Source organism: Hoplias malabaricus, chromosome 15 (genome assembly GCF_029633855.1).
Source record: "Hoplias malabaricus isolate fHopMal1 chromosome 15, fHopMal1.hap1, whole genome shotgun sequence".
In the NCBI taxonomy this organism is placed as follows: Eukaryota; Metazoa; Chordata; class Actinopteri; order Characiformes; family Erythrinidae; genus Hoplias; species Hoplias malabaricus.
Window position 1 is genome coordinate 25285069 of NC_089814.1, and position 22453 is coordinate 25307521.

The 22453-nt window shown below is 41.8% G+C and overlaps 4 protein-coding genes across 6 annotated transcripts; all 4 read left to right on the forward strand.

The window, feature by feature from the left end:
* Positions 1-492: 492 nt before the first annotated feature.
* On the forward strand, positions 493-3979 carry chchd10 (coiled-coil-helix-coiled-coil-helix domain containing 10). The gene is made up of 4 exons (XM_066645582.1): positions 493-651; positions 1920-2148; positions 3120-3261; positions 3580-3979. The coding sequence occupies exons 1-4, from the start codon at positions 614-616 to the stop codon at positions 3597-3599; spliced, it is 429 nt and encodes a 142-aa protein (XP_066501679.1). The 5' UTR covers positions 493-613; the 3' UTR covers positions 3600-3979.
* Positions 3980-4405: 426 nt separating this feature from the next.
* Positions 4406-6489, forward strand: ddt (D-dopachrome tautomerase). Its single transcript, XM_066645583.1, has 3 exons — positions 4406-4587; positions 5158-5333; positions 6101-6489. The coding sequence occupies exons 1-3, from the start codon at positions 4480-4482 to the stop codon at positions 6171-6173; spliced, it is 357 nt and encodes a 118-aa protein (XP_066501680.1). The 5' UTR covers positions 4406-4479; the 3' UTR covers positions 6174-6489.
* A 358-nt stretch (positions 6490-6847) lies between these two features.
* Positions 6848-10310, forward strand: gstt1b (glutathione S-transferase theta 1b). The gene is made up of 5 exons (XM_066645581.1): positions 6848-7009; positions 7387-7474; positions 7740-7890; positions 8072-8248; positions 9326-10310. Exons 1-5 carry the CDS (start codon positions 6898-6900, stop codon positions 9521-9523), a joined length of 726 nt encoding a protein of 241 aa, XP_066501678.1. The 5' UTR covers positions 6848-6897; the 3' UTR covers positions 9524-10310.
* A 1725-nt stretch (positions 10311-12035) lies between these two features.
* Positions 12036-21866, forward strand: p2rx4a (purinergic receptor P2X, ligand-gated ion channel, 4a). Of its 3 annotated transcripts, XM_066645567.1 has the most exons (13): positions 12701-12708; positions 12795-12896; positions 14575-14749; positions 16503-16574; positions 16874-16946; positions 17049-17145; positions 17349-17429; positions 17549-17690; positions 18628-18764; positions 19663-19756; positions 19854-19919; positions 20085-20180; positions 21731-21866. In XM_066645567.1, the coding sequence occupies exons 2-13, from the start codon at positions 12826-12828 to the stop codon at positions 21746-21748; spliced, it is 1122 nt and encodes a 373-aa protein (XP_066501664.1). In that variant the 5' UTR covers positions 12701-12708; positions 12795-12825; the 3' UTR covers positions 21749-21866. The 3 variants fall into 3 exon arrangements, with proteins under 3 accessions (XP_066501662.1, XP_066501663.1, XP_066501664.1); XM_066645565.1 differs by lacking the exons at positions 12701-12708; positions 12795-12896 and adding an exon at positions 12036-12351; XM_066645566.1 differs by lacking the exons at positions 12701-12708; positions 12795-12896 and adding an exon at positions 12036-12351 and having other exon boundaries at positions 14575-14722.
* The last annotated feature ends 587 nt before the right edge of the window (positions 21867-22453 follow it).

Here is a 22453-nt window from a genome sequence, read left to right on the forward strand (position 1 = left end):
ACCCACCTTGACTCTGATCAGAAATTAAGCACACACAGAATATTAAAGAATGTGAAATGAAAGCTTCTGCATATTTTCATTACATTTCTCTTTAATAAACATGGTATTCCTGACCTCAGACAGTAATGTTATGTTATACTTTACTTAAATGTCCAGCAGAAGTGTAATTCTAGTCCTGAACTACTCTGAGCAGTCAGATAAGGCTGTACAGGTTAACCAGCTTTTACTGTGTGGTGTTGCTTCTTTGTGCCGTTAATCTCATTATGCAGGAATGTGCGCGTGTCTCAGAAGGTGTTGGGAAGTCTCTAGAAAGTCAAAAATCTTTTATTTCAAATAGGGTATTTAATAATAATTTAATAACAATAATTATTGTTGTTGTTGGTGGTGGTTATTATAATGTTTACTGGGCTGAACTAAATGTCAGGGCAAGTTAGAAATCACCTGGCCACAGGTTCGAAAACTGTAATGAGAACTTTTTCTAGAAGGGTTTTGCGCATGCGCAGTACGCTCTATCCACACAAGGTCATCGCCATGTGCAGTGTGTAGTGGAAAGCCGCTGCTTTACAGAGCACAGACCACACTTTCTCTCCCCGTTACTAACACCGCCCGGGACATGGCGAGAGGAAGCCGCAGTCGTCCAGCCGCCGCCAGGTAAGACCCGGACCCGACCTGCGGCTTAAGAGTGTTTATTTCTCCAATTCTCTCTCTCACGGAGTGATAATGTTGTTCCCAGCGTTTCAGAGCTGTGCTTCCAGCTACACAGGGTGCAATATCCAGTCCACCCCTTTACATTCCGGATAATTAATTAATACATTATAGCTGCATTGTTCCTATGTCAAATTAAGTTGTTTCCTTTAATGAGTCCTTTTAATTTACCAAGAGTTGGAAGGTGGGGGCTGTTTTTTTATTTATTTATTTATTTATTTATAACTTTGAAGGCATGTTGTTCTAAACTCCAGTAATACCTCGTCTCGTCCTCTGCCCTTTTCCTCAGATCTATGGGACAATCGCTTGGTCTGTCCCATCCTGCCGTGATCAGACCCTGTGACTGTGCTTTAATCACTGTTCCTGACGCGGTTTCTCTGACTTAGCTAGTTCCTTCAGTTTCTACGACTGTTTTCGTAGCTCAGCCCGTGAGTGGTAAACACAGAGTTCCACTGTTAAATGGCTAACTAGAACTGTGGGAAAATAACCTGTAGGGGAACGGTAAAATAATTGTAGAAGAGCGTTTGTCAACTTATAAAATCTTATCATAGAGCCACAAAACAAAAACACGTTACTATCACAAGATAGAGTCCCAATATGTGTATTTACTAAGTGTACACAACTGCCATTCTAGAGCAACCGCAATTTCTTATAAACTATAAACAGAGGCGAGTATCCAGACGGTGCAAGAATCGAATCTTTGGGAGTCGACTCTTTCATTATTTCTGTTAACATTGACTTTGTTCCGCAGCTCTCGCTGTGAAGAGAGACGCTGGATATTTCGGAGAAATATCTGCCCTATGTCCCAGGGCTGTGATAAATACTGTTGGTGCTTCTTTTTTTGTGTTTAAATTGGTTTCAAAATGTGATTCTGGGGCTGTCCTGCTGAGAAAGAGATCAGTGGGAAAAGCTGAAAGTTAACAAGGTTCAGGTCGCCCTGACCAAAGAAATATTAAAACATTTTCCTGTTGTATTTCCTTGATTTCAGTAATCAGTTGTTTCTAATTTCTAAATGAAAATCCCCAAAGTACACAGACTAAACAGATATTTCTTTTTGTAGATGTGTTGGGGATCATTTATTAAGCAGCTCTGTCATGTCATGAAAATAGCTGCTTTGTGGTTCTGAGTGAGTGCGGGACAGAAATGTGAAAAGTATGTGAAGGTCTTGTGGCTAGAATTTATCTTCATGAATATTTCTATTCTCTGTTTTTTAGTGCTCCAACTCCATCCCACACTCCAGCTCCTGCTCCTCCACCTCCAGCCGCTCTGGCTCCAGTGCAGACTCAGCCAAAACAGCCGGGTCTGATGGCTCAGGTGGCCACCACAGCGGCCGGAGTGGCAGTGGGCTCGGCAGTTGGACACGTGATGGGCAGCGCAATCACAGGAGCTTTCAGTGGAGGCAGCAGCAGTTCAGACGCAGCAAAGCCTGCTCCAGCTTATCAGGTAATGACTCAGGACGTCAGACTAGCTCAGGGGCGGTCAGTTCCAGATCCTGGAGGACTCGAGTCCAGATTAGCTTCATGATTTATCTGCTCATGCAACCTATCAGTTGGTTCCAAGGCTTAATAGGATTGTTAGTGTGGGGAAATAACCAAATTACTTTGGACTTTGGCCAAACAGTGGAACCAGAAACAACTGAATTAGCCCCATATTTTAGGGAGTCCTGGGTAAGTGTAGTCAGACTAAGGATACAATGATTTTTCATTTGATCCTGTAACAAATTATAATGTTGATATGATCCACAAGGTGGTTCTGACAGATTGTAATATACTACAGGAAGTGTAGGGGGCGATATGGCTTTTTTGTGTTATGGAAAGGTGTTTTGTTGAGAAACTAAATCATGAGCTTGCATGTATTCCCATATCACACACTTCATGGCCTCCTGCTGAGGTGACTCCAGTGGGTTAGAGCAGGACAAGCACAGACCAGCGCAGTGGACAAGTCTCCCCTGTCCTAATGAATACGATTACTTGGACAAGAAGGTGTCAATCCTCCATGTTTAGTCTTTCTCTGTGGCCCTTTGCCAGCAGTACAGCGTTTGAAACAGTCTGTGAGGCTGGGATTCAGTAAGCCTTTCAGAATAAAAGTTTCCTGGAGCTCAAATTTCTTCCACAGTGTGTTCTTGCTGAAGTAAATATAAATAAAGAACAAGCCTTGTGTGCTTGTTTAAAGCCTCACTGTTTTAAAACTAGGGTGGATCATGATTATTGTGCAATCTCTCTCTTTCTCTCTCTCTCTCTAACAACATCAGCCACTCCAGCTTCCAGCTTGAATCATGTGGATTTAGTTATTAAGTCAAACATTAGATGAATCTTCCCAGGCGAAGCTCCTTTGTGTTACAGCCACTAATCAGATAAGTTAAAAGACCTTCAGTGACGATGCAGGTGATATGATATTTCTCTCTTTTCCATTAGGAACCCCCCCGAGCTGCTCCATCTCAGACTGGACCATGTCTCTTTGAAGTCAGGCAGTTCCTAGACTGTGCCACTACTCAGACAGACCTCAGCTTGTGTGAAGGCTTCAACGAGGCCCTGAAACAGTGCAAGATTTCTCATGGTAAGATGTGACATACAGTAACATCTCCGCTGGCTTTGACAGAATTCAATTCTCTTCAGTAAACTTTATGCATTTTTAAATTCCTCATAGTTTTTTGGTCACTGATGTAAAGCATAATAAATAGATGTGTGGCCCTGTAGCACTGTGTTCTGACTACACTTTGCCTATTACACATGAGGCTGTATGTTACTGAATGAAGGATTGTGGGATGTACTTGTTCAGAATGTTTAAAGTGTAAAAGTCCTGGCTGTTAATTGTAATAATCTGGCTTTTGGTTATTAAAACTGTAATAATCTGAAATTGGGTTATGATACACAGGTGTTTCCTCTCTGGTTTGATGAAGAAGAAGAGGGGCGTATTCTCAATAAACACTCAGCATAGACCGTGACCTTCAGGACATCTAGAACTCTCCTGCACTCGGACTGTATCAGTTTGATTCTTCATTGTGAAATATTTCTGGGTGTATGACTTGTGTGAGATATGACAATAAACAGAGCTGCTATTAAATTATTATTGCTGTTTTCCTTATCTACCTTTTAACATAACAATCTGAGACGTTGGTGATAGCCAATGTGGCTAATGCTGAATTATAAGAAGGGTTACCCTTACATGAACAAAGCGTTAGAGAAATGTCTCAGGTGGAGCAGCACTGCTGGAGTTTATTAACACATCAGTGTTGCTTCAACGTTGAGAATGATCCCCACCCAAAGTCTGTTAGCGACCTGACTGAAGAACAGGGTGAAAAGGGGGCTAACAGTGTACGCAGAATAACGGATGGACTACATTCTGTGATTGTAGAAGTACAGAATATGTATATGCATGATAGTTGTGTACATCTGTTTAAATAAATCTGTTTAACTCTCGAAGTGTGCAAAATGTGATGTTAAATGTTGACTCTTAGTTCATAAACCCAAAAAATTAAAATAGGAAAAAAACACACCGCCAAAACATTAGGAACAGTACGGTGTACTTTTCCGTCTTCAGCGTACAATACGTAAACTACGCAGCGGGTCAGCTGACGCAATCACGTGGTGTGATTCCACCTTTAGAGAGAGCTTGGCTCTCACCAGCGCAACCAATCACAGAGCGCGCCACGCAGGCGTTGCTTGGATTCGTCCAATGAACGGAGAATATGGGCGGGGGCTTTAGCGAAGTGTTTCAAAGTTAAGGTGAGTTGTGAGACCTAGGGGTGAGCGAGAAATTCGGAGCAGGACCACCATGCCGTTCATCGATTTAGAGACCAATCTTCCCAAGGGGCGGTTTACGGAGGATTTTCTCCAGAAGCTGGTGTCCGCCACTGCTGCAGCCCTCGGGAAACCAGAGGACGTGAGTTCTGCTCTTCACTTCACTTTTAACCACAGTATGAGACATGAGCCGCGGGGTCAGGGTTTTCCCGAGTGGGAAAGTTAACTTTTTATTGTATCTCTGACCTCGTGGAGACTTTACACTGTTAAACAAAAAGACATGTTGTCATTCATAGTCATTGAAGTCCCCATCCGGTCATTGATTAACCCCTAAAGTTCATTTCTGTTCAGAGTTAAAGGTGTAGTAGTTAGTTTAAGAATAAAAGTACTCTAATGCTTTTAAAGTGTCTACGCTCTAACTCTGCACCTTCATACGCATTCATTCATTCAGTACGAGGATAGCACAGCAACACCATAGCAACCACTGGAGATCCCATAGCAACGACCTGGAACACTTAGCCACCAAGAACACTTAAACCATTTAGCACCACCTTCATTCATTAGAGTATCCAGCAACACAATAAAATTTGGCTGGAATAAAATAGTAAAGCACCACCCATGCAACTGTATAAACTATGGATCTAGCCCACTCGAGCGGCATGGATGTTCAGTCAGACCCTTTGTCCTAATGGTTCTTGATTGTGTTTTGTAGCGGATGATGATCCTGGTGAAACCTGACCTCCCGTTGATCATTGCTGGCTCCAGTGCCCCCGGAGTGGTGCTGTCAGTGGCTGGACTTGGGGTGACTGATACAGCTGAGAAGAACAGGGAGAACAGCTCTAAAATCTTCCCTTTCCTCACCCAGGAGCTGGGACTTGGGGAGGACCGGTAAGTGTTGCACAGTTTCAGTCAAACTGCATATTTAATACAGCTTAGGGCTGGCCGATATGGCCAAAATATATATCACAATGTATTTCTTAATATTGGTCGATCTGATATAATACCAGTATCGATATGAACAATATGAAAGCCACAAAAAAACTGCCAAGAACTGAACTCAGCATCGCATCAGCCCCAACCTAAACTTCTTTCATTCATTCATTCATTATCTGTAACCGCTTATCCAATTCAGGGTCGTGGTGGGTCCAGAGCCTACCTGGAATCATTGGGCGCAAGGCGGGAATACACCCTGGAGGGGGCGCCAGTCCTTCACAGGGCAACACACACACCCATTCACTTTTGAGTTGCCAATCCACCTACCAAGATGTGTTTTTGGATTGTGGGAGGAAACCGGAGAACCCGGACGAAACCCACTGGTAGAACACACCAACTCCTCACAGACAGTCACCCGGAGTGGGAATCGAACCCACAACCTCCAGGTCTCTGGAGCTGTGTGATTGCGACACTACCTGCTGCACCACCCCTAAACTGCCCTATAATGACCTTCAGTCAGTGAAAATGTGTGTAAAAATATTGTTGTTATTGAAACATTTTACATTGTGATATTGATATTGAATTATTGACCAGCCCTAATACAGCTCCTATACTTTACCCACAATCTGGGTGTGACAAGTCATTCAGCTAAAACCATGGAAGTGTTCTAATAACTAGGCCTGTGTAGGTAATCTTGCATTTTTGTTTGTTTGTGTGTGTAGTATTGTGATCAGATTCAGCCCCCTGGAGCCCTGGCAGGTGGGAAAGAAAGGCACAGTTCTGACCTACCTGTAGGAAGACACCCAGCACAAAGAGACAGTGTCCTTCGTGAAGAATTCAAGACCTGTCTGTAGACCACGTCACTCTTGATCATCAGAAAAACTCACCTATAACATCCACCTACCTACACCTCTTTTAAATGACCTAAGGCCTGTCAGGCGTATTGTTGGTGGCATGCCTCATGTTCCTGTCACTGTTTGGAAGGTTCTGAAGAATGACAGAAAGGGATGCTGCAATGTTTGTTGTTGTCAGAGATGTGTCTGTACTTTATTCTGTAAAGTATGTGTAAATTAAATCCAGGAATAAAACATAGCGTGGCTTTTCTTAATCAAATTGTTTTACATGGTATACAGATGGAATATATCCTACATTTCATCCTTTTGGAATAACAAAATTATAGTGTGTCATAGGAACATATTTTCATCCTGAGGAGCGAATATAACCTGTGTTTTTTTTATTATTATTATTTTTTTAATTTATAAAACAGTAATACTTCCTAAACCTCATAAATGGGTCTTAATTTTCATTCAGAAAAAAAACGTGTACGCTCAAAGCAACCAACAGGTGGCGCAGGCGTTACATAAGCAAAACGGCCTCAGTCCATCAATCAAGGAATTGTAGCCAATCAGAATGGAGGACGCTGCAGGGGGTGGAGCCGGAGACCATCGCTAAATATACACAGCTGTGGAGGAGACCACGGTTAGTTCTATAACATTGTTCTAGGGACGAACTGGGGAAAATGGTGCTGGAGATCTACTTGGACCTGTTCTCTCAGCCTTGCCGTTCAGTTTATATCTTCGCCAAGAAGAACAACATCCAGTTCGACTTCAAGAAGCTTTCCTTGATGTCAGGTGAGACTCTCAGTCTGTCTACTTCACAGGGGGTAGACTGGTGTATTATTTGATCTCTTTTCAAAGTCAATGCTTGCATGAGGAACAAACTCCCTGGGAGTGGTTTAAGGATAATAAAATAGGGTTTTTCAGTTCCTAAAGCCTGCTCTTCCTCAACATCTTGTATTTCTAAGGTCTTCAGGACGGTTCAAGTGTAAAAAAAAAGTTTAAAAAGTATAGCTTTCAGTGTCACCGGGTGTGCAATAGTTTGGTGGTATTAGTATTAGAGATAATAGTACCAGTTGTTAGTAGTTGTAGCTAAAGCAGGAATAGTAATTGTATCAGTAGTATAATGAATGATGCGTTCTGAAACACTGACTGTAAGTTTTAATCCCCAGGTGAGCAGTATGGAGAAGAATTTGGTAAGATCAACATTCTGAGGAAAGCCCCTGCGATCCGTGATGGAGATTTCTGCCTTGCGGAGAGGTGTGGACCAGGCTGTAATTGAGTTCCACCTAATAGTGTGTGTGTGTGTGTTCCACTGCTGTACTTTCACTAAAGAATTGAAAATACCAAGTAAAATATTCAAGTTTTATTACAGTTTTAACATGTCTTTGAAAGGGAATCCTTCCCTATTGGACCTTTTAATCCACACTTTAATTTCTGGTACATTTTGGGAAACTGCTGCATGGACCTGATGAATATTCTAAAAAGGTCCAGAGGAGTAAGATTTCAGTGCTGTCTCATGCAGTGTGGCCATTATGATGTATCTGGTGGAGAAGTACAAGACCCCAGATCACTGGTACCCTGCTGACCTGCAGAAGAGGGCACGGGTGAACGAATATCTCTCCTGGCAGCATTCAGCCCTACGTCCACATGGGTCAAAGATATTCTGGCTGAAGGTGAGGAGACGTCTGCAAATACAGACCAGGGTTCAGTGAAATTGCTGTGAGTCAAGGAGCGTCCCACTTACATTTCTCACATTCTTCACAGTATCATTTTCCTGTGCTCTGAAGTGATTATTGTTATATAGACTTGGAACCCATAATAGCGTCATTGTTATGAAACTCTGTTTGTCTCCAGCTCATGATTCCAAAGGTTATGGGTGTGGAGGTTCCTCAAGAGAAGATGGACGCAGCTTTAGAGGATCTGGATGGCTCCCTGAAGCTTGTAGAGGAGAAGTTTCTTCAGGATAGGCCCTTCATCATTGGAGACCAAATCTCTCTGGCCGATCTTGTCGCAATTGTGGAAATCATGCAGGTACTCTGAGGTTTCAAATCCCAGATTGACATAAGAAACAGACTCTGTCTTTATGGAAATCATTTCCATAAACACATAGCGTCTCTTTCAAACTTCATCCAGGTCTTCGTAAGTTCATTTTGATTTAGGAGACACATCAGGTCTGCTCCACTCTAAATAATGTCTAGCTGTAGTGGTAGGAGTTGAGAACTCCTTTTATCACTTTTATTAATCCCCTAGGAAAATTGATTCTCTGCATTTAACACACCCATGGTTGTGAACACAAACACACACCAGTGAGCAATTATTCACACAAACTATGGGCAGTGAACACACACACACATGACCACATTGGTGCCTAGGAAGCAGTTTGTGGGCTAGGTGCCTTGCTCTAGGTGCGTTTTCCTGCAGTTCCTGGGAATTGAACCAGCAACCCTTGGGTTACAAGCTCGTTTCTCTAACTTTAAGACCATGGAACTGAAGTTGAGCCCTGTAAGATCCTTTAGTTTTATATATATATATATATATATATATATATATATATATATATATATATATATATATATATATATATATATATATATATTATTATTATTATATATTTTTTTTTACCAAATTCTGTTTACAATTATTTCCATTATCAATTTTTAAAAATGATATATTTGGATATATACCTTTTCACCCTTCATATAATTAGGTTTTTGAACATTGTATTTCTTTAAGGAAATACCTACAATTAAACAAAGAATAACATTGAAATTGCTGTTATAATTTAGAACCATTTGTATTTAAGAAACATTGTCCAGGACGGCCAAACACTACTAGACCAAAGTCAGTACTGTAAAGTTTAAACATTCAGCCTAATGTTTGCTGATTCCACTCATTGGGTATTGTTTGCCCCAGAGGTCTGCAGAGAACCACTGTTCGACGGGGGCTAACTTCTATTTTATTTATTAATTCTTAAATCATAAGACTTTACAGAAGTGATTGTTAGCATCATTAGCTTTGTAGCTCCTGTGATAAACTAAGAAAACCCTGGTCCTTTCCTAAACCCTAATTAATACTGGCCCTGGTTATTTCTTATGCTGTGCCTTTTAGCCTGTAGGTGCAGGTCTGGATGTGTTTGAAACAAGGCCCAAGCTGAGTGCCTGGAGGGACCGCGTTCGAGATGCCATCGGCTCTGATCTCTTTGATGAATCCCACCAGGGCATTCTCTCTGCTCAGGAAATGGCTAAAAGTATGGATGGCAGCAAACTTCAGCACTTCAAATCCAAGATCATGAAACGGTTCCTCTGAAATTGAGACTATATCTGACTATAGACAATATGGTCTCCAAATACAGTTAGAATGACTGTTCTCTGTGATAGTTTTACACAAGTTTTCATGTGAGCCTTGTTGAGGTAGCGTTTTTTTTTGTTTTGTTTTGTTTTTTTATAAACTATTATGGTTCTCTCCTTGACCTTACACTGTTACAGTTCTGTAATAAAGAGCTTGTGTAACTAGGGCTCCAGTGTTTTCTCAAATGATTAACTCCTCTCAAATTTCAAATTCCTGAGCCCTTATCTTCCCCCTTCTCATGTGCAGAGGCCTCAAAACATTGTTCCAGAACGTTCTATAATGCTCCAGGGAAAGAGCTGAGTGGCGGGAGGCGTCTTTGCCCTGTGTGGACAGATGGCGTGATTTTAACTGACTTCCTGTCAAACCCAGGCTGCAGTGTTAAATTGGGACTGTTTTCCTGTGAGGGAAAGCGAAATGACACAGCTGCGATTTCTGCTCTGAAATATGCAGAGATTTGCTGCAGAATCCTCTCCAAGTGAACATCTTGGATTAGCTCCAGCAGTTCCCCTTAGAATGGCCTGAATTCTCTGTTTAGAACTTTGTCCATTGTTGTCTTAGACCTGTTCTGGAACACTGGTATTCAGGCTGGGTGCCTTTAGAGACTCGGTTCAAGCTTGATACAGAAGTAAACTATGTGGAATTCTCTGCAGTCCTCCAGGTTTTCAGCACATTCTCAATCTGCAGCCAGTATAAATACCAACACATCTCCCTGTACTCTAAAGAATTACCCCTTGTCACACAGAAAACTAAATCCAGAAATAAAGCGCTGTATTTTACTGTTTGTTTTAAGTCCTGGGGTTGTAGGGTTGAATGGTGTTTTGTGAAAGAGTGCATTCCATTTACCGCCTAAATTAGATGTCAGAGCTGGGAATGAAATCACACCCAAGCTGACTGCATTCAGTTAACCTAGGTGATATTTTGCGCATGACACCATGGAAGCACATTCACATATAGCAGTTGGACAGTACTGTGCATACAACTGATTTAATGAGTCAAATAGAAGTACTAATAAACTGTATATTACTACACTGTGGATAGCCATCTTGGATTCTGAATTTGGGGTTGGTGGGGCTCTCCTGACTTTCCAAGTAGGGAATCTGATTTTGGGGGCATTCCACTTTAAATTCTGTACTTGGAATTCAAACATACAAGTTAAAATGGAATGCACCATAAGACAGCTGGAGTTTGGATCCACGGGAAGCTTAAGCAACACCAACAGGAATTGAAACATGATCTTATTCAGTTCCCCATGAAAACACTGTACATGTAAATGCACATTAATTTTTAAAGCTTGTTTTTCACGCAGTAACAGGAGGCGTCACAAGGGTGTGTCCGGTGAAACCCTCTGAACTGGGTGGGGCCTTTCTGAGAGTTTCAACAGCTTTCCAAATCCATGAAAAACCTGATGTCTTTTATATTTGCAGATATGACTGAAACTGGATCAATAGTTATCAAACCAAAAAGCAAAAGTAAAACGAACAAATAGGAATAGATGTTGTACAGGTGATATCAAATACAAAACAGTAAGGAATTCATATTAGCCTAGTGACAAATACGGAATGGACTATCATCATGACAGAAGTGTGTGGAGCTCTCCGTGAGCCCTGGGTCTGTGCTGGAGGTCCTCCAGTCATTGGATCACCTCCTCTGTACATGGAGCAGGTCACTCATGCACTGTGGACTGTTGTCTCACTGGTGTAATAGAACAGTACAACACTGCTTAGGATATTTAGTACAACTATGTTTTAAAAACCAAACCACATGCAGTATTGAATTAGCTTGTGTCCCAGCCTGCAAAGCGGGTCTGTTATATAAAACAGTAATGTGCAGATATACATGGTAATCACAACTGGATCTGTACCAGCACAGTGGCCTTCCAGCCAAGACGAGGCAGACATCATAATCATGGGAGGGGAAGAGACGTGTAAAAGGAACGTGTAGCATATCTGGTGGCACAGTGCCAGGACAACAATCTTCTCTTAGATGACTGGGGAAATGGATGTTTATCCAAGGAAGAGAAGGGAGAAGCGTCCAGAAACTGATATGGCGACTGACAGCAGAGCGTTACTGAAGTGCTTCTCTTTTTGTTTTCTGATGACCTATCCGACCCTTGAAAGGTCATCCCATTTCTTAGGGAAAGATTTTAACCACTAAACCTTGTAACTCAGCTCCAATGGGAAGAATAACAATAAAAAAACATGGTGTAGGGGTAAAATTAAGGAATGGGATTCACCCTCAGAAAAGTGAAGGCTCTTCTTTAACATGACCCGCCTCAGAGTGTTGGATATCCCACCCCCAAAAACGAGTAATGACAGTAATTAATTGAACAGACAAGGATGTAGAGGACCCAGGGTCTCGTTTTAGCCATGTGTACCCTGGACTAGTGAGTAAAGCTACTGAGCCGTGAGCGACGTTTTGTGGCATAAGAAGTGGAGTGACTGGCGCTGTGTGACTTCCTGTAGAGGTGTGTTTTGATGGGAAAAGAGAAAGAGCACGCGCGCGCGTGATAGAGAGAGAGTCGGTTAGTTAGTTAGTTAATATCTGACTGACCGTGTGACGAGCACTGAGGGAAGCACGCAGGCTCTGAGAGACAAAGATGGAGCTGCTCTAGTTGAAAGAGAGCGAGAGAGAGAGAGAGAAACCATGTCGTCTGATAAGAGCTGCTGCGTTTCCTTCTCGCAGTGCTTCTTTGACTACTCCACTCCGAAGAGCTTGGTGATCCGGAGTAAGAGGGTGGGGGCACTGAATCGACTCTTCCAGGCTCTGGTCATAGCTTATATCATAGGGTAAGTCCTGGGATGACACTGTCCTCAGATTTACACAGGTTTTAATTTGATTAATTATAGGGTCCCGAGGATGTTTCGCTTGAACCAAGTCAAGACCCTTAGTCCCTTTCAACTCAGCTCAGATCTAATGATAATAGCTCTGATGCTGTTCCTTAAGGAAGTAATGATTTCCTTCAACTTCTGATTAACTACTTCACATTCAGGTGCTCGATGTTGTAGTTGAATTTCATTCTTCTCTTCTAGTTCTGTCTACTCTTTTAAAAGGTGGTTCGTTCCTCTCAGGTTCAGCTTTAGTGCCTTAGCTCAGAGCTTAAGGAAAAGAGAAGATCCCAGTAAGCTCAGCTTCTTTACTGAAAGGTATTTAGTCTTCCACTGTAGTTCTGTACAGTCTTTTTTTAAACCTGAAGACTTATTTAGTTTGCTCACAGTTATTTTCCCTCTAGGTTTAGGGTGACTAACTTCAAATTTGTGGAGATGCTGAGTTGTGGATTACTCTGGTCTGATGAAGGTGATGAAAGGGACGATTTTCTAGTGTGTTTCTCCAGGTCTGAAGAAGTCTAAAGTTTGTATTTAATTAAGAGTCATAAACGATGAGGTTAATATTTTTAGGGTTTGTTTTCAATGTACAGGGATTAAGCTGAGTTGTGGACCAGAGAGTGCTCTGAATGGAATCTTCACTGGAAGAAGAATATAATCCAGGACTAGATTTAAACCCAGTCTGGGAATCCCACCTCTGTGTACTCCTTGTTTAAATTATTAAGGTGTCTGATTTCTGACTGAATGGCAGTTATTTTAACCAGATCTTTAGACAAAGGCTCTACAGAAAAACCACATTGATCAGATGAGACATTCACTCTTCAAACCACTTCTCAAATTAGCCTACAGTGGTCTGGGGGTGGTCAGGTCTGAGGGTTAGTAGGCTGCTTGCTGTTGAGTCATCATTGAATTGAAGATGTTTTAGTTTAGGACATTTTATTACATTTTACATTTTATTGCTTGAAAGAAGCCTAGGTGAACCCAGCTTCACAGAACCACTATTGGCTTTGAAGACTTTGTCATTTGTCTTTGTCACAAGCCTCCCCAATATTTCATGTGGATCCAAAATTCACATCCATTTTATTAGGGCTCTGAAAATTATGTTGATTCGTGGGCTACATTCTGTATTTCCAACATGCCATAAAGTGTGTGACCGCTACTATCGATGCTTTTCCTCGGCACAGCTTCACATGCTTTTTAGTCACTGGACCCTAGTCCCTTTTCCATTAGCACAAGTCCCCCTCTGAAAGGTAGCTGGTGACGTTGCAAAACCCAGTCTCTAAAGGAAACCATGGGCTTTGAAAACCACAACAACGGTTGTGGTGAGGTCAAGAGCAATTTCCTTTTTTTTTTGTTTTTGTTTTTTTTTTTCTCTTGGCTCCATGGGCGATTTTGGAGTGATCCATGGGAGTTTTTCATCAACCACTAATACAAGGAGTTTTTAAACCTCTTCAAAAGATGTAAAATGATATTTTACAAGCTGCTGTTAAACAAATGTGAGCGTATATAAACAAACGTGATCACTGCTAGAACATGTGCATTTTGGGGTGATTAATAAGCATGGCCTAAAAAGTACTGGTTCCATGTACCAGGTACCAGATTTGCCTAGTGGAAAAGCAAAAAAGCAGAGCCAAGCAAAGCCAAGTAGTTACCATGCAGTGGAAAAGTGCCATAGGTTTCATGCAACATTTTATTTGACCCAGCATCATAAAGGACACAGGCTTTTCATCAGAGAAAATAGAGCATAGATTTAAACTCACCAGGAAGAAATATACAGTCAATTAAAGTTCTTGTTTATAGTCAATGAAACTGTAAAACTGTTAAAAAAAATGTACTATGACAGTCATTAGGCATGCCCTTGTATAAAGTAAACCTGTCACTCTGGCTCAAATAGCTAAGTCACTTCTAAAAGCATTTCAGAGACTTTCTTCATATGAGCCAGGTGGACTTTAAAAGACCACCTTTGAACATTTGGATTTATACTTGGCATATTTGTGTTATGTGTGATAAAAAGAAAATAAATAAATTCCGAAAATAGAACTGTAGTCTGGTCAGCATAAGGAAAGGAAATGGAAGAAGGAAGATGTTAGGCTTTTCTGATTTGTTGAGTGTCTTTGCTGAGTCAGATTGATGACGAAATAATCTTCATTGGAGAGTCTTTGTTTTCTGTTCCTGATCTGTGTGTAGGTACGTCTGTATTCTGAAGAAAGGCTACCAGGACACAGACTCCGTCATCAGCTCGGTCACCACCAAGGTGAAGGGCATCGCTCTAACCAACAACTCTGACCTGGGCACGCGGATTTGGGACGTGGCCGATTACATCATCCCCCCTCAGGTACCCTCCCGATACAAGGAGGACAAGGTACAGGCTGGAGTTATCTCACTCCACCAAATCACCACTGGGACTTCTGTGACCATCCACCCTGATCCCTGTTCACCACAACTTGCACTTGTTAACGGTCAAACTGGACATTACTTATGCACACACACTGGATATGTTCAGCAGAGAGATGCTACAGGACTGTGCAGGCAGAGTTGGTGGAGCAGCTGTAATACTGCTGTTAACTTTCCACGTAATCTCTTTGTCTAAAAGTTTTTTCCTCTAATTATTTATTTCAGCTCTGAGTTGCATCAGTTGCATTGGAACAAGCATTTGGAATTGCACACGTGGCATGAAGCACTACTGACAGAATGGTGTGGTCTGGAGCAGCTGCTCATGACCCTTAATCTGTATTTCTGTCTCACCTGCTGAACATGACAATGGGGTTGTACAGTTCACTCCGAGCGATGGGGTGTGTGGGATACAAACATTGTTCAAAATAGTCTAAAGCCATAAAGCATTTCTACACTGTCAGACATCTTATAGAGACAAAGCAAGTGCTGTTCACACCAAAGCTTGGGGTTGCTCAAAACTCTGCTTTAAATATCAGTGCTAGAGCCTCAAACTCTGTCACGCAGTTCATCTTCTGTGTGTGTTTGGCCTGGGCCCAGTGTCCACATATTTAAGCAAGTGTTTATACTTGTACCAAGAGGGCAATACCATGCCGACTGACAAATTTACAATCAACCCACAATAAGTAAAAAATGATGAATGATGTACGTATAACATATAATTTGGGAGCCATTTCTCTGAACAATGCAAAACAGACTCTGAAATTCTTTGCTGCACAAACCAAAGAAGGTATATTGCTTTTTTTCCAAGACTCTCATTGCATGTTTAGTGCCGCATCTTGCGATTCACTTCCTGTGTTTTGCTGGTCTAGTGGTCTGTGGTCCGTTTTGTGTTCATAATTGAAACAAACCGCACCAGGATTCTTTCTTTAGATACGGACAGAGACACACCTACTTAGCAGAATTCACAATGATGTGTTCAAACTTGCTTGAAACCACACTAACAGAGCAGTCTCAAGTAGTGTTTGATTAAATCAAACCAAAGTTAATTATCGCATCAAAGTGAAGTCAGTTTGAAATTAGGCATGGTATATCTTATGGACCCACCAGCTCCAAATGACGGGGCCTAATTTCTAAAAGCATCTGAGTGTTTTTATTTTTCTAAAATCTATTCCGAACATAATCTGAAAGTCTGTGCAGTGATGGACCAGTGATGGACCAAGTATAAACTGTACGTTGTGATAAATGTGCCATAATGACTTGTCATGTGACTGGCTCTATGCTTGGAGAGCTACCTTTCATGTGTACTGCAATAAAATGAGAAACCCTGCAGTATCACTTACAATTCCTGTATTTATAATCTTGGTGAAACAGGCTGCTATCCATGCCATTATTTTAGGAGTGCAGTGCATTTTTCAGGTGAAACTGGTTGCTCCTCATGCCACTGCATGTTTGGACAGCATCTTAATAGTAGATAAGATGCTCCCTGGGTGGTTTGGCTTCGGGTGGAGCCAGACCCAAATCATGATGCGTGAGTTTGACCATAAAAGAAATGTTTATCAGCATACATTCAAAAGAACTCCTGCCTAGATCTGGACTGCTCCCAATACTTGATCAAACTCCTCAGTTCTCAGATCTGCAGGACAGGGCCTACTTCAGGAGCAAGGAAGAAAACATGAACTATGGTGTAATTGTGTGAATGTTTGTGTGTGTTCTTGTGACAGGAGGAGAACTCATTCTTCGTGCTTACGAACCTGAACATCACACCTAACCAAACACAGTCACACTGTGCGGAGGTGAGTCTGCTGCACCCACTGCTTTAGACTGTCAATTCTGCCTTTCAGACCCACCCCACACACAAACCCAAACAGATGAGCTGCAGTCTCTAATTTTGTTGAACCTGCAGAGGGAAAACTAGACCCTGCAGTTCTGTGCTGTACAATCTTTATATTGGGAAGGTAGAGGACTCGTGTCCACTGTAAAAATGACATCTGATCGCTCTGGATCTGTATATTTATTTCCTTCACCAGTGTAAGGTGTGTTTGCGTACGTGTGTTGTTTTCGATGAAGTTCTTCACCCTGTTGTTTCTTGCAGAACCCTGGACCCAAGTCCTCATGTTCGTCAGATCAGGACTGTCAGAGGGGGTTCCGGGATAGCCGTGTGAATGGTGAAGTCCAGCCCTCGCTCCCTGACAAAAGATCTCTATAATTCTTTCTTAGTTTGTTTAATGCAAACCATTAGATCACACTGATGTTTATCTGCTTTCCAGGTGTGCGGACAGGCAGGTGTGTGCATTATTCGGAGCTGAATAAGACGTGTGAGGTCTTGGCGTGGTGTCCACTTGAGAAAGATGGTGAACCTCCTGAGTAAATGTCACTAGCATGATCATATGTGTTCATATGTGTAAGGTTTAGGGAGATGTGTCTGGTGTCTGAAGTTTTGCATTTGAGCTTGGAGACCAATAAATCATAGTCTCTTCATTATCTCCCAGTCATTTGTCTCTGTTCCTTTGTTCCTTGTCAGCTATTCAACTCTTCACCTTCTCATCTGATTTCTTCTCCCTCTACAGTCCTCCAGTGCTGGCAGAAGCAGAAAACTTTACAGTTCTGATAAAGAATAGCATCCGATATCCCAAGTTCAACTTCAACAAGTGAGTATTTAAAGCTGTAATACAGTTTTCTACATCTAACCATGGCTGAAACAGTTCTACAACACCAGCAGTATCTACACCATCAGTAATTTCATAATAAGTCATTTTTGTTTCTATAGACGGAACATCTTGCCCCACATTAACAGCAGCTACCTATCCCAGTGTGTGTTCCACCGTAAGACCGATCCAGACTGTCCGATATTCAGACTCAAGGACATTGTGGCTGAAGCCGAGGAGGACTTCCAGGCCATGGCCGTTCATGTACGGGAGCAAGCAAACTTTGGGTGAACATGGCAGAAAGGTGTCTACAGGGTGGACAGTTTGTATGGTCAACACTTCAGGAATGATGAGCAGATGTAAATCGCATTAAGCTGTTTCACGTGGCACTGCTGTTCAGCTTATTATGTGTCTGATTCTTATGACCCATAATGCACTGCTCAACGGTACTGAACAATAGTAGGAGAGAAGCTGCATCAGATAAAATCTTTTTGCATTCTCCATTCTGTTGAATCCACTGTTCAGAACCATTGGCTTTGATTAAGAACTGGTTTTGGACTTTTTCTCTTACCAAATTTGATAGGAGAAACTTTTACTTGGCAACAGTGTCCAGGACTAGGGTTAAAGACTCTGTGACTGTGTTTAATGGTGCACTGGTTCCAGAACATCACTCTCAGAAGTGCTGATGCCATTTTATTGTACTTTGTCCTGAAACGTTATGTAACCAGACGTTGTGCAATTTACACCCTGTCCTACCTTCACTGACCCTTGTTCTAGTTCCAGATGTAAGTTTCACAAAGTGGGATTTTTCATTCAGCCCTAAAACAGTGGTGTATTCTGTTTTTATTATTTTTTTTTTGACGGTGCTAACTTCCCCTTTTACATCAGGAGGGTTCAGTAGGAATGTCCATCTGTTGTAGGCTAAACTGAGAAAGCTTAGCTAGAGCTGGCGCACACGTTTAGTATAAACGTAGTATAAAGTTCAGTATAACCTCAGAACTTGTCTACCTTAGTGTAAATGTATTAGGGTTCAAAGCAAAAAAACAGTGAACATGATGCATCGTCGTGGCACAGATGATCCTCAGTAATTTTCATTCAAAAAGTAGCTGGATATGCCAGAAATCATGCTTTATGAGGCAGAACCTTGGTGATGGATAATCATCCTCTGTGTGTGTTTATCGTTCTCTGTGTGTGTCCATAGGGGGGAGTAATGGGTGTGCAGATCCGGTGGGACTGTAATCTGGACATTCCTGAAAATTGGTGTGTCCCCCGCTACACCTTCCGTAGACTTGACAACAAAGATCCGGATAACAACGTGGCTCCAGGATACAACTTCAGGTTCATTTTCCAGATTGATATAAATACTTGTAGGAATGACGAAAAGACTTTACTGGAATAGGTAGCTATGAATTATTCAGGACCCTCTGTCAGAGGACATACATTTAGTTAATTTCCCATCAAAATGGTTATTCAGAGAACACCTCTTTCTGCTAAAATAATGGAATGTGTTTCCATGGCCGAGCAGCTGCATCCAACCTAACCTCACCAAGCACAGTGCAAATTCGTTGGATGAAGGGGTGTAAAGAATGCCACCACTGGACTCTAGAGCAGTGGAGATGTGTTCTCTGGAGTGATAAATCATGCTTCTCTGCCTGGTAATCTGATAGACGAGTCTGGGTTTTGTGGTTGCCAGGAGAACGGTACTTATCTGACTATTTTGTTTTGTGGAGGTGGGATCATGGTGTGTTGTTGTTTTTCATGAGTTGGGCTCAGCCCTTTAGTTCTAGAGAAAGGAACACTCAATGCTTCAGCATACCAAGAGACTTTGGACAATTTCTTGCCCCAAACTTTGTGGGAACAGTTAAGGGACAGCCACTTCCTGGTCCAATATGACTGTGCACCAGTGCACAAAGCAAGGTCCATAAAGACATGGATAAATGAGTCTGGTGTAGAAGATACTGACAGGCCTGCACAAAGTCCTAACCTCAACCCAATAGATCACCTTTGGGATGAATTGGAGTGGAAACTGCGAGTAAGGCCGTCTCATCCAATATCAGTCCTAAACTTTATTCATATTAGTCTTTTCCTCTAATAAATCCCACCTGGCCATTTGCAGGTCATTCCCTATGAACCAGCCTTCTGGACTTTGTTGTACTGTGAGCTTGTTGATCAGTAATATAGAAGTTGTTGCTAATTGTGAAGCCCCTGTCCTGATGTTTGTGTGAAATATTTTCAGGTTTGCAAAGTATTACAAAAACGTGGATGGTGAAGAGGTCAGGACCTTAATCAAAGGGTATGGCATTCGCTTTGACATCATGGTGTTTGGAAAGGTGCGTGTGCCATTCAGCATCTATAATATATAAACCTTCTTTAAGAACAGTATCATTTGACGTTTTCATCTTAGTAACAATCTCTCCTGTGCTAAAGGCTGGGAAGTTCAACATTGTACCCACACTCCTCAACATTGGTGCTGGCCTGGGGCTGATGGGGCTGGTAAGTGCTCATCCAGAAGAGGAAATGTAACGGAAATGACCTAGTGTTGCCCTCTATTGTCCTCCAGCACCCAGATTTGTGAAGCTGATGCTAAATCAGATACTTTAAGTTCATTGCAGAGAAACGTGTAGCAGAATTAAACCTTGTGTTTGTGGTTCTCCGAAGGTCACTGTGGTGTGTGACTGGTTCGTTCTGGTTGTAATGTCCAGAAGACACCTATACAGGGAACACAAGTACTCCTATGTTGAGGACATGAGGCTTGTAAGTATTTTTCAGATTTGGATCATTTTGAAAGTGAGTACTGACCTTACTTTTAAACAGTTTATATTTATTGTGCATTTCAAAATACATAAAAGGTCTAATACATTATTAAATAAAACTGACTCTATTTCAGTTTCTATTCCTCTTTATATATAAACACCCACCACCCCCTTGGTTTAAGCCTCATTTATGCATTAAATATGGATTCACACTGAGGCATCTGTCTGTACTCTGTGTTCATTTCATTCATACATGTGCACTGTCTGTCTGAAAGCGTGTGTATATGAGCAGAACCGCGTAATAGCACAGGAAACCATGATGCAGTGTAGCCAATAGTTCAAGCTGAACATGAACATTGATAAAATAAGTGAAAATAATTCTCAGCCCACAAGTATTTAAGACCACTGCTGTTTATACTGATTGCTCTTTTGTCTTGAATGTAGTAAGTAAAAATACATTATTACCATCTCCTCCATTCATACATTGCCTGTAACTGTTTATCCAGTTCAGGGACACGGTGGGTTCAGAGCCTGCAAGGAATCACTGGGTGCTAGGCAGGAACACACCCTGGAGGGGGTGACACACTCACAGACACTTTTGGAGACACTTTTTACCACCGTGTGTTTTTGGACTATGGGAGGAAACCCATGCAGACATGGGGAGAATACACCAAACTTCTCACAGACAGTCACCTGGAGCAGGACTTGAAGCCACAACTTCCAGGTCCCTGGAGCTGTGTGACTGTGACGCTACCTGCTGCGCCACTGTGCCTCCTAGCCATCTCTTCCATCAGTTTGTATTTGGCAGAAATGTTATACTCTGAACTGCTCTCAAACTCTATTGGATTTATCACTTAATATCAATGCCTAGATGTATGTGGGTTTGAAACAGACATTAATTTACGTACATAAGGGGAGTATGAATAAGAATGTGTATTTGGTGTTTTTAGCCTTGTTAGAGTGTGCGTGTGATTATGTTTATGTTAGAAGAGGTATCCTGAGTGAAGAAGCAGCCAGCTTTCCAGCTGCAGGCGAGAAATAGATGCAGGGACTATTTAGACAGTCACAGATCCGAATGGACTGGAATAATGCATATGACGTTGTCACAGAAAAGATGGTGATGGGGGATTTTTATCATGGAAATAATATTTTTATGTAGTTCGTGGGTTCGTGGATTGCCTATTCAAAAGTGTCCATAGGGGTTGTCTGTGTGACTGTGAGTGTTGACCTGTGATGGACTGGTGCCACATCCAGTATGTGCTCCTGCCTTGTGCCCAGTGACTCTGGGTAGGCACCGGCCTCACGGCACCCCTGAACTGGATTAACGGTTACAGATGATGAATGAATGAGTTAATAACTCTAAACAGAGAGGAGTTTTGGGTGTTTAAAATATAGATTTGCGCAAAGGATTTCAATTTGTTTCTGAATTATGCAAAATACATTACTATAAAGTCAGCGGAGCTCCTCTTTGGGATGAAAGGTAAAACGTAGTTTCATGCAGAATGATGAGGCTGAGAATGAGGCTTATATATTTGTTTCTTTGTTCCTTAGCTGTCCAATGAGGTGTGAAGATATGAAGATAAGATGACTGCACCCACCTGCAAACACTGAGCTATTAATACTTTGTTGATTGCACTGAACTTTTTTTAAAATTGTATTTGTTGTTAAATAAACTCAAATTAAAATCAGTCTGTGGCCATTATTGCTGTGTTTACTATTAAATCTAGACACATCTGGATGAGTGTGGAAAGGATTTAAGTGGTGTGTGTTAGGAATATCAGCTTGTTGGCTGGAGTGAATGTTCCTGTGGAGTGTTTCACTTCCTAAATGGTGGCTGCTGGTAACGGTCTTTTCTTCACAGAAAGTTCTGGATTTTGCTGTTGTTCAACGCAGCTTCTGCTTCTTGTTTGTATTTCCCAGACGTGTTTATGGGAGAACACAGACCTGATTTGCAGATGCCTCAGTTCATGTCACTGTGTGGTTTTTGTTCTGGAAGTAGCAGCACCAAGCCCATACTCGCATTCTGGACCTGCCCCCCTCAGCTGATCTGCAGCTCTTTACTGGACCTCAGAAATATCCTGCAACTGCATTGAAATAGTGGTCACACTGCTATGTTCTGTTGATAGAGTGAGGACGCTGAGCAGGCCCGCAGTGAATTCCCTTGGGTTCAAATACATCTGCTGGATATTTATTAACTTGGCATGGTTTTATTTACACAATGTCAAATTCCATTCTGCCTTTTTTAATCCACAGAATAAGATATCATGTTTGTGG